Here is a 10,286-nt window from a genome sequence, read left to right as displayed (position 1 = left end):
TTGCGATAAGCTATATAGTATACGTACATAGATGTATTTGGTCGGGAACGATATATCTATCTACATGCTAAAATATAATGGGGTTAATAGCGCCATATAGCTTAACGTTTAAAGGAATTATTAGTTATAGCCCAAACTTGATTTTTTACCTGAGATATCCCAACGTTGACGTGTTGGCTTCAAATCTATCCCGACGCTAACTTTCTGTCCAAAATTGACGGAATTGCACACGTGGCACGTTAATTTTACATCCATCCCGACATTTGTTACAAAATTAACGTGCCCCGTATGCAATTCCGTCAATTTTGGACGGAATGTTAACGTCGGGATAGATTTGAAATCAACACGTCAATGTTGGGATATCTCAAGTAAAAAATCAAGTTTGGACTAAAACTAAGAATTCCTTCAAACGTTAGGGTATATGGCGCTATTATCCCAATATAATGAATAACATGACCAGGAGTCAATAAAATGATCGTCACTAGCCTGTGATATTATGAATATATAATAAGTACGTGATGATAACTCTGTGCGACGTACATTATATCAGTTTATGAACTCTAATAAGTGTATGCTACTGTTACCTATATATGTGTGTTTGTTTTCTCGATCGATGGATATTTGTATTTGGGTTATAGTCATATAGAGTGAAACCGTCGTCACAAAATCTCTAATTAACCGTTGTGCAGTGCATTCCCTTATTGGCATGGCCAATTAGCCATTGAATCGAAGCTTTACTGACTTATATATCACCAGACCTCAAATTGGAGATGACAAAATGGAATAATCATATAGAGTAAACAAATTTTATTGGAAGGCCAACAGAAGAAAATTAAATAAATAAATAACAATAGGAATATTTATAGGAAGGCCTCCATGAGACTCTTTTTTTTTTCTACAAAGGAAAATCACGAGACTAATATAAAAAAATAGAAAACTTAATAAAAGGATAAAGGTAATTCTATAACGAGAATTAAATCTAAAATCTCGAACATGTGCAACTGCGCTAAATCTCGTTTCTTCAATTGTGAATTTTCTATATTCATCGTTAGTGTACACAGTACTTGGCAATAGTCATGTTAAATACATTATATGTCTATTTTAAGAAAGGGGTCAATGCGGTTCTCTTTTCAGAGCCCATCTTCAAATGGAGAATTCCAGAATATGCACAGACACACCGGCATATAGTGTCTTTATATCACATGCATGCAAACTCCACTAAAGGCTTCTCAGTGGAATTTGACGGTACAGACACTCCACTATCAGTGGCCTACGATCGACGACACTGCCTCAGCTCCTCCAAATCATTTGTGTACTGTATGTGGGTAGACTCCTGGATCAATATCGAATGTGTGTGAAAAATATAAGCCAGAAAGGTCATTGTTTATTGAAATAGGGATTTAAAAAGTCAATATCTAAGTAATATTTACTTTTATAGTTTTATGTCAAATTCAAATTTAATTTAATTTTAAAAAATAAAATTAATAAAGAAACTTACTTGAATTAATTTATATAGGTATCTTTACCCTCATTTTGGAAAATTAATTTTTATTTGCTAGGTCAATTGTACAATCTATAAACGAATTAAAACTTATAAGGACAAAGTTCAATATATTATTAGATTATTACAATACAAATATCCTACCATTTTATATTTATGTTAGAAAATTAATTATTGAAACTAAAGTTTATATTATATATGACAAATTAATTATTTAATGTGCATAAAACTACAATTATCTATATTTTAGATCATGCATAAACTTTACTTGAATTAATCTAGGTAGGTATTTTTGCCCTCAATCTTAAAAATATTATTTGTAAAAAATTAATTTTCAAATAATAGGTTAACTGTACGATTTATATAAACGAACTAAAACTTATAACTACATATTTCAATATATTATTAATATATTACAATACAAAACTCCTATCATTTTAAATTTATTATAGCAAACAAAATTTATATTGTATATATCAAAATAATTATTTTATGTGCATAAAAAATTAAATTATATGCAATAAAAATTATTTTATTCAAAATGAATCCATAATTAAATTTGAAAAACATAAATCCTCTAGGGAAAAATAAAATTATAATTACATTCAAAGCAAAAAGTTCACAAAATCTACGCAGAAAAACTATTGTGCAACTAGTTTTATATATATATATGTATGTATGTATGTATGCACGTCGTTAATGTGAAAGGTCAACGTAGAGAAATATGTATATATATTCAAGTAATGGCATTAGTGCGGTGGCCATTGAAGTCTCGAGTCACTACGGTAGATATGTACATATATATATATATATATATATATAGGCTCAACAATCAATGATTGTCCATTGATAACAAAAACGAGTACAAGGAGAAATATTCAGGAGAATATTACAAAAACAAATAAATACAACAGATCACCTAGATTATTATAAATAAAAAATAACATGTTAAAGCACAAACAGTAAACAAAAATATAATTATAGAAATTTTTCTAGTTATTATATGTTTGTTTTCAACCTCTTAGAGCTAAGCTATATATGGTCCCAGCCAATGCTAGATAACTGAGCCAATTGCAAACCATAGAAAACTGCTACTGTACAGAAACAAAGAAGCAGAGCCAAGATGAATTTTGAACCGGTACTCGGCATAAGAATCATTCACGGGTCAAAACTCTAGATCTAGTCAATCGAACCGATTCCTAAACAAACTCATCCCTAGCTAGTCAAACCAAGCAATCACACTTCTTTGATCGATTCAAACCGGCAATTATCAATCAAGACAATCAAATCAAATTAGTCAGGATACTTGATCAGTTCGAACTAGCAACTAATATAAGGGAGTCGAGACTTTGCATAAATTTGACAAATAGGCAAGCCACAAAAGGTCAATTTTGCAACCTTTTGACGTGGAGGGCGGGGATATAGTCGCAGGGGAGGCGGAGGAGCCGAAAATGAGAAGCTGCCACCTGAGGTGAAGAGGAAGACCGGACCGTAAGATCGGTGTTGAGGGCCAGTCGAGGGAGGATAGTCGGGTCGAGTCTGATCAAGCCTATCGGGACTTCTCAATCGAACCGGTACGATTTGCTCTACCACCAATCGAGACAAGCGGCGATCTGGCAGTAGGGGTCGCCTTCGTTCCAGAACTTTGTCAAAGAGCAAGCCACCACCGCTCTCTACTACAGGCCATGGGTTAGGGAGAGGCACGAGTCACCGAAGGAGAGAGGAAAACTACCTCTGCAACCTTAAGGATGTCATCTTCACCGCCCCGACCGCCAAAGAGGCAGCCGGCGAAACTATGGTGGAGAGGCCCACAAACACAGCCGCCGGGAGGAACACCGGGTCTATGGTGGACAAGGAGGAACGTCGAGAAGAGCGGCCCAACACAGAAAGGTAGAGATTGACCATGCAAAGAAGATCCAAGGCTAGCAACTAGATCGATAGGCACCGACGACACATAGCAGCTCCATAACCTCCATTATTGTTTAGGAGAAGGAAAGGGGGGGAGGTATAGGAGAAGGGAGAAGAGACCACCGGGATCGAAGACAACTAGGGGGTGGAGGATGGCCATGGCTTCCCGATCCTTAGTGGCATGACGCCTGGCCAAAGCCGGATGCGCCGATAACCGGGGGCTATTTAAGAGTTTCTTTGCTTTCGGGGGAGAGAGTAGGAAGGGGAACGGGGGACCTACTCATTTTGCTTTAAGGGGATGTTATTCTTATTATGTGATACGTACATATATATGAGACCGTAATACATATATATTAGACCGTAAGGAATTCGAACTCTCCCAATCCCAGCAGAAATACTATGTTAGATCATCATAAAAGTTATTCGAGAGTTGGAAAATTATTATATATTAAATTATTCTTGAATTCCAATACATGTGCATGTCCGAGTTGGCAGCTGCTACGTATAGGTCATTAGCTTAATCATCATATATTATCGTATATAGACTGCAACCCCATATTAGATTCGCGCAGTAGACAAATTATGGCCTTATCACATGAATGAAACATTCAAATATGCAATGAGAGCGTGTACATTCATTATGTTTGCAAACCATTTACAAAGGATACAGGCATAACCTAATGATCGATATAGAATAGGTTATTTTGAGTCTCTTGCATCCGTTGTTAATATCTTGCTACATGTCATGCATCCTCTAGGAAATTAGAAAAGGGGTCGAACATTTCAGCCATAGCTATCCAAAGGAACTTTTGGGCGGTCCTCCATTATGCAATCATTTGATGTCCCAAGGCCGATAAAATGATTAAGGCAAAGCTAGCTAGCTAGCCCCATATATATTGCAGGCGCACGCATATGTTTTCTTCCACTACTTATTTTATTTTATTTTTTTGTTGGGGGTCACAGTACACATGCTATAGCTTGTACACGCTTATGCTTTCCTCTTGTAATGCACTACCCTACCCTCCTATATATCATATTCAATCACCTACCTCACATGCGAAATTCTATAAATAGGTGCATTCCCCATTTCTCTTCTTCACAAGCATCTTCTCATCAAAATCAACCATATATTTGCTCCCTATAGAAACACACACATAATAATATACATAGGGATCACTTGTCATATATATGTTCTCACCGGCCTTAGCTTTGACAAAGTTCTTCCAACCTTTGGTTAGCTAGCCAGGCATATATCTCCAATTCATCGTGGCCATGATGAAGGGCATGGCACTTGTTGGTTTGCTCTTAGCCGCGTCTCTTATGGTGTCCGAGAGCCGCGTCGCGAGAAAGGACCTGGGCCTGGACCTGGGTGGTATTGGGCTAGGGATAGGTGCTGGAATAGGCATCGGTTTAGGTGGTGGGGGCGGTTCAGGAGCTGGAGCTGGTGCCGGCTCTGGATCTGGTGGTGGATCTAGTTCGTCATCTTCTTCTTCATCGTCGTCTAGTTCCAGTTCAGGCTTGGGTGGTGCAGGGTCCGAAGCTGGCTCCTACGCCGGGTCGTATGCTGGGTCTGGGACTGGGGGAAGCCGAGGAGGAGGTTCAGGCTCGGGATACGGGGAGGGTCGTGGTGAGGGGTCCGGCAAAGGTGGCGGATCGGGAGGCAGATCGGGCTATGGTGAAGGGGGCGGATACGGGAGAGGAGGTGGGCATGGAAAGTGAGACCATAACAGCACATAATGTCCTTTTCTACACATTAGTGAATGGGCAGTCCATGGTAGCCTTAACTAAATTATAGTATGAATAAATAAGTGTGCTTCTATACATCTTATGTCGAGTGTGAGTCACATATATTAAGTAAGTAACTTTCTGAGCCGTCGAAAGTTGTGTGCTTGTCATTTTGGGAATGCTGCGGGCCAAAAAAAAAGTATGTGCTTATAGTCCCCCTTATATATTACCTAGCTATATATATTTCTATATTTTCCATGATGTCTTCATACTAAATTAAATAATAACGTAATTTCTCACATTACCACCATCTCCACAACCACAACAACAATAGACTGGCTCAATTTGGTTCTTTTAAGTTCGATTCAGGTTCTGTGGCTCTTCCTCATTGTGGAGGTTTGACATGAACTGTGTTTTGTACGGTTTTTGGTCGAAAACCCTCGCGGCTGATATAGCTAAGTAAACTGCCTGCGAACTGAAACCAAGTCAATACCGACCATGCGACCCGATAGAACTGTTTTTTTTCTTTCTTTTTCTGTTCCATGTTCTGGTTCTATTCTGGTTTTCCCTGGGTCATCTTTTTCGCTTGCTTACAACCTGGAGTAAAAAGGCCATGCTTACTGGGCCTATTTCCCATTGTCTGATAATTGGGCCTCGGACTAAGATATGATCGGGAAATTTTGACAAAATAAATGTAAATATGGGCTGGACCGACAAGTGCTGATGAAAGGTACATCTCCGAGAAATATGATATCAGGCATAAATATAACTACATTTTGGCATTCTTAATAAAGTGCGAAATTCTAAAAATAAAAGGGGATAAAAATTCATAGGGAGTCAGTCACGAGCTGCTGGTCTCATCGGTTGTATTTGACCCCATATTTATTTTTATATAGGTCTCATTGACCTGACCAGCATTTAGATCCATCGAATTAGAGGAAACAATAATAACTAATTAATATGGATGGCCAAAATTCTAATAATTAACTTATCAATAGAAGGAAAAACGTTCGTCAAGTTCACCTATGCAAAATGCTTCACAAAAAAGTTATAGAGATTGGGTCGAGATGAATACGAGGTGACAACTTGAAAATATGCCCCAGTTTGAGGTCAATCGACAATATGTTTTTATCAGTTTAGCTATATGTTTGGCAATTCCTGTGCAAAAGATCCATGTGACGGCATATGGCATACGTTTCTTATATGAAAAATTTACTCTTTTTTTTTTTAGCTGATGACATTTTCGATTTGTCAATATAACTGCATAAAAATTGGTTCAGCATGACCCAACCCCGAAAGAGAATAATAATAATAATAATAACGAGCACGTCGAAATCTCCCAAATTACATACAAACCTCACAACAATTGGCAACAATCGCCTAGTTTTTGAAAGTCAATGGCCAAATGAATAACAAAATATTCCGTTTTTGACTTTTTAAGCTTAAATATATGCATCACTAATCTTTTGAGGATTATTTTTTTTCTCCTCTTAAAAGCAGCATGTCGAGCATGATGTCGGTATAGAAGTTGTGCTCCCATGTAATCTATTCCCGGTCCAAGAGGTATATATAATTTCATGTATAAATTATAAAACCAAAAACGTCACCATATCCCATAATTTTTTTAACTTAGGAATTGATATGATGCTGATATGCTCTTCATCGGCATCATTTATTTTCCGATGGCACCATCAGAAATGAACTTCCTTCCCTCGTTTTACCGGAAAAAGAAAAGAAGATAAATATTAGGTGTACCATCAAGACATTTGGATCGATTCTATAAGGTCGAGATTGTCGGTATCTATATATATAAATATGTGTATGTAATGCATGAAAAATATATATATATATATATATTTTCTGTATATGAAAAGATCCAAGTCGGGTGCAAGATTTTATGTTCTTACGCAGGCAGTCAAAAGCCACCAAGGACAAAATAAGAGACAAAATGGCCAAAAAGAGCAGAGAGTAGGATTTTGATGAAATTAAATAAATCGAAAATTAATTCAATAAATTAGTAGATATCCTCGAAAGTTCCACAGGGTGTGAAAGTTGACAACAGTGCACAACAAAGCAGAGTGGAGAGACAATACAATCCAAAATTAAATAATAAAAAAATCAAAGAAAGTGTAGAGTAATGACGCACGATTTTATATGATAATTAAGAAATTTTAAATTTGATATTCGTGGAGTGATTATCTGTAATTTTTTATTAATTATTAGAAATTTTATTTTATTGTACTTATATAAGAATATTTTTGTAATAAAAAAATTATAAAAATAAAAGGAAAAAAGAAAAGCAGAAAACAATGGGAAGGGGGTCGCGTTAAAAGGACGTGCCAGCCAATCTTCACTACGATGTCGACACTGATGAGTGAGAGGACTTCTTATCCCTATGAAGTACTACTCATCCTCTTCCTCCTCAGTGGGCCTCACCACCGCTATTATGACAAGCTGGCAAAAAGACACCAATAATATTATATCATTAATTTTTTTGTATCTACCGAAAAAGAAAAAGGGTAAATAGATTTCTTCTAGCTATTTTCTCTTTTTGCTAAAAAAATGTAAAATATTTGTTACAGCCGTGAACGTGGGAAACCTCAACTACATATTTCTAACTCGTGGGAAAAAAAAAAACTACATTCTAAATTAGATTAACAACATCTTTAACTAACACATCCAAAGGCAAAGCTCAACGCGATCTATACCAGACCAGGCCTCTTGCTTGTAATCGCTCGGAGTATGTTGCAGTTCGTTTGGTAGCTATTTGCTCATCTGAAAAGCGGATGGTTAATTTGAAAGCACGATTCGACTTAATGGATCTTTTCGCGTTCACTTTCGACTGAAGTCTTTTACGAAATTATACAAATGGCCCTATTAAATCTGCATTATAAAAAATTTGACTGAATAACGCATCATAAGAATTGAAAAATAAATATGCATAGTATGATTATCCATATTACAAAAATATAGGTGAAAGGTCTTCTTTTCATATTTTGAACAGTAAATGGGTGCCACTAAAACGGTAGAAATCGTAAAACAGGATAAGGAAGGGTGAAAATGAAAACGATTAGGAAGGGTGAAAGAAAAAATTAACCAAAAGTAGGAGATAAATTGTCAGAAAGTCAAAGGGAAAAAAGCACACAGTAATTACTTATTAACTGATTTAACAATTTTTTTCTTAAATTATCAATTGTAAAATCGAAATTGTTAGAGAGAGAGAGAGAGAGAGAGAGAGAGAGAGGATAGGACAGTCCAATTTAAGGAGCACCGCCCAATTTCCCCACCGGCTTCGCCGGCTACTCCCTGTTTTCTCGGCAAGAAATGAGTTCTCTCTTCGCCTCAATTTATCCGAGTTGGGCTTAGGGATCACTGGTCGCAACCGATTCTACCGGTGGCTGGTAATAACGGTACATTCTCTTCTCTTCTCCCCATTTTCTTCCGCTTGTCCCCCCCTCAAAATCTTCGAATAGTTTCTTTCCTCGATCAAAAAAACTGCAAGAGGTCGGGTTGGTTGAGATGATTAAGCAATTTTCTGCCCATTTTCTCCTCCAAGTCCAGTTCGAGCCGAAGCTAATCGAAAGAAAATCGGCATACAAGAATAGTCAATAAAATCTATTTGTAACTTATTCAGCCAAAAAAAAAATCTATTTGTAACTTCAAGAGGTTGGTTGGTTGAGATGGTGATGCATGAATGCTCATTTTCTTATCCCAAGTCCAATTCGAGCATAAATTAGGGTAAGAATTCCCTTTCAAAAATCTAAATAAAATGAAATTGTACAGTACGTTACGTTACGTTATGTACATATCTTAACAATGAGCTAAATTTACAAATTTAGACGCGCGTGTTTCGTGTGAGTACACCTAAAAAATTGATGTATGGCTATAAGAGTTTGTGCATCAACTTATTTCTCATAAATTTACCTGTTATAAGACTCGATTTAGTTTGTATTGCATAAACGAAACTTATTTTTATTTGGACATTATTATGCAGACCCAATTGATTAATTATATTATCAATTTTTTTTTATATATAGGAAAAGCCACCCAACTCTCACATGTTTTTTCTATTGCTTGAAGTGGGCGCAAGTGTTTAGTCATTTTTCAATTTAAGGGAACCATCATTGCCATACATGTTAGTTGACACACTTCTGGGAAAATGGCTAGTTCACCTCTAAATTGACACATGTCCATGTCAAAGTTTGATAATTTTTTCCCGGTGCACGTAGTTCTAACTCTCTTATGATGTTCATGTACACTCCATGAACAAAAAGGTAGGCGTGACCACACCAATGTATCTCTTTCGGGTGCATTAGACATCTAGTGATAAAACCGAAACATTGAGAGACATAGAACTTGGAAGAAACCTGCAATAATTAATGGATTTCGCAAAATAAAATAACGTTATGTAATTTTATATTTAGACGCACATCACATGTAATGTAATTATTCAAAAATTTCAATCAAAATATCCAATATAAAATAGAGAGGAGCGATAATAATTCATCGTGTTTTCAAATATCTCGACACTCCAATAATACCCATTTTGCTTTGCTTTTCATAAAGCTCTGGTTAGTTGGAATGCTCTATAATTGCAAAATCTTTAGACTTTTGCTCTCTTAGACTCTCGTATTCCGTGGCTCCCCCGTAGCATTAGTACCTACATTTTCTCCTCTTAAACCAATCCCCGTCATTATCAAATTAAAATCATCTCCATCAATATACGTAACCAAAATACCATGACGTAACAATACTTGTGCTGCCGTGCCACAACATCAATCAAGACTCGAGATCGGCCTCTTTTGAAGACTATGTACATTAGACCGCAGATTTATGCTTGTGAATAAAGAATAAAGAAACTGTCAACTGCACTCGTAAGATTGATTGCACAGTCCTACTATACCTAATTAAGCAATTTACTAATCCAAAATATATCCAATCCCATAAAAAAAATTGATCCCACTTTTTTTATATAATATGAAAAAAAAATTAGGAAAAAAAAAAAGAAGCCCCCCCACCCCTCCCTCTCTCTCTCTCTCTCTCTCTCTCTCTCTCTCTGTCTGAGTTACAAGCTGGCCGTCCATTAACGCGTTCACGCGTATTATTGTCGCCTTCCTCTGTGGCCCCGACCACTATATATGACCTCTCTCAC

General features: G+C 36.6%; 1 protein-coding gene across 1 annotated transcript; it reads left to right on the top strand.

Annotated features, from left to right (window-relative positions):
* The first annotated feature begins 4,496 nt into the window (after positions 1-4,496).
* LOC116200107 (glycine-rich protein 5-like) lies at positions 4,497-5,433 on the top strand. Its single transcript, XM_031530816.1, has one exon. It carries the CDS (start codon positions 4,682-4,684, stop codon positions 5,126-5,128), a length of 447 nt encoding a protein of 148 aa, XP_031386676.1. The 5' UTR covers positions 4,497-4,681; the 3' UTR covers positions 5,129-5,433.
* The last annotated feature ends 4,853 nt before the right edge of the window (positions 5,434-10,286 follow it).

The sequence above is a fragment of the Punica granatum genome, chromosome 3, assembly GCF_007655135.1.
Source record: "Punica granatum isolate Tunisia-2019 chromosome 3, ASM765513v2, whole genome shotgun sequence".
Classification (NCBI taxonomy): domain Eukaryota; kingdom Viridiplantae; phylum Streptophyta; class Magnoliopsida; order Myrtales; family Lythraceae; genus Punica; species Punica granatum.
This window is presented reverse-complemented; position numbering and strand designations above follow the sequence as displayed.

What these genes read in the sequence shown, in the direction of transcription:
- LOC116200107 (XM_031530816.1), top strand. Translation starts at nt 4,682, where the DNA reads ATGATGAAGGGCATGGCACTTGTTGGTTTGCTCTTAGCCGCGTCTCTT.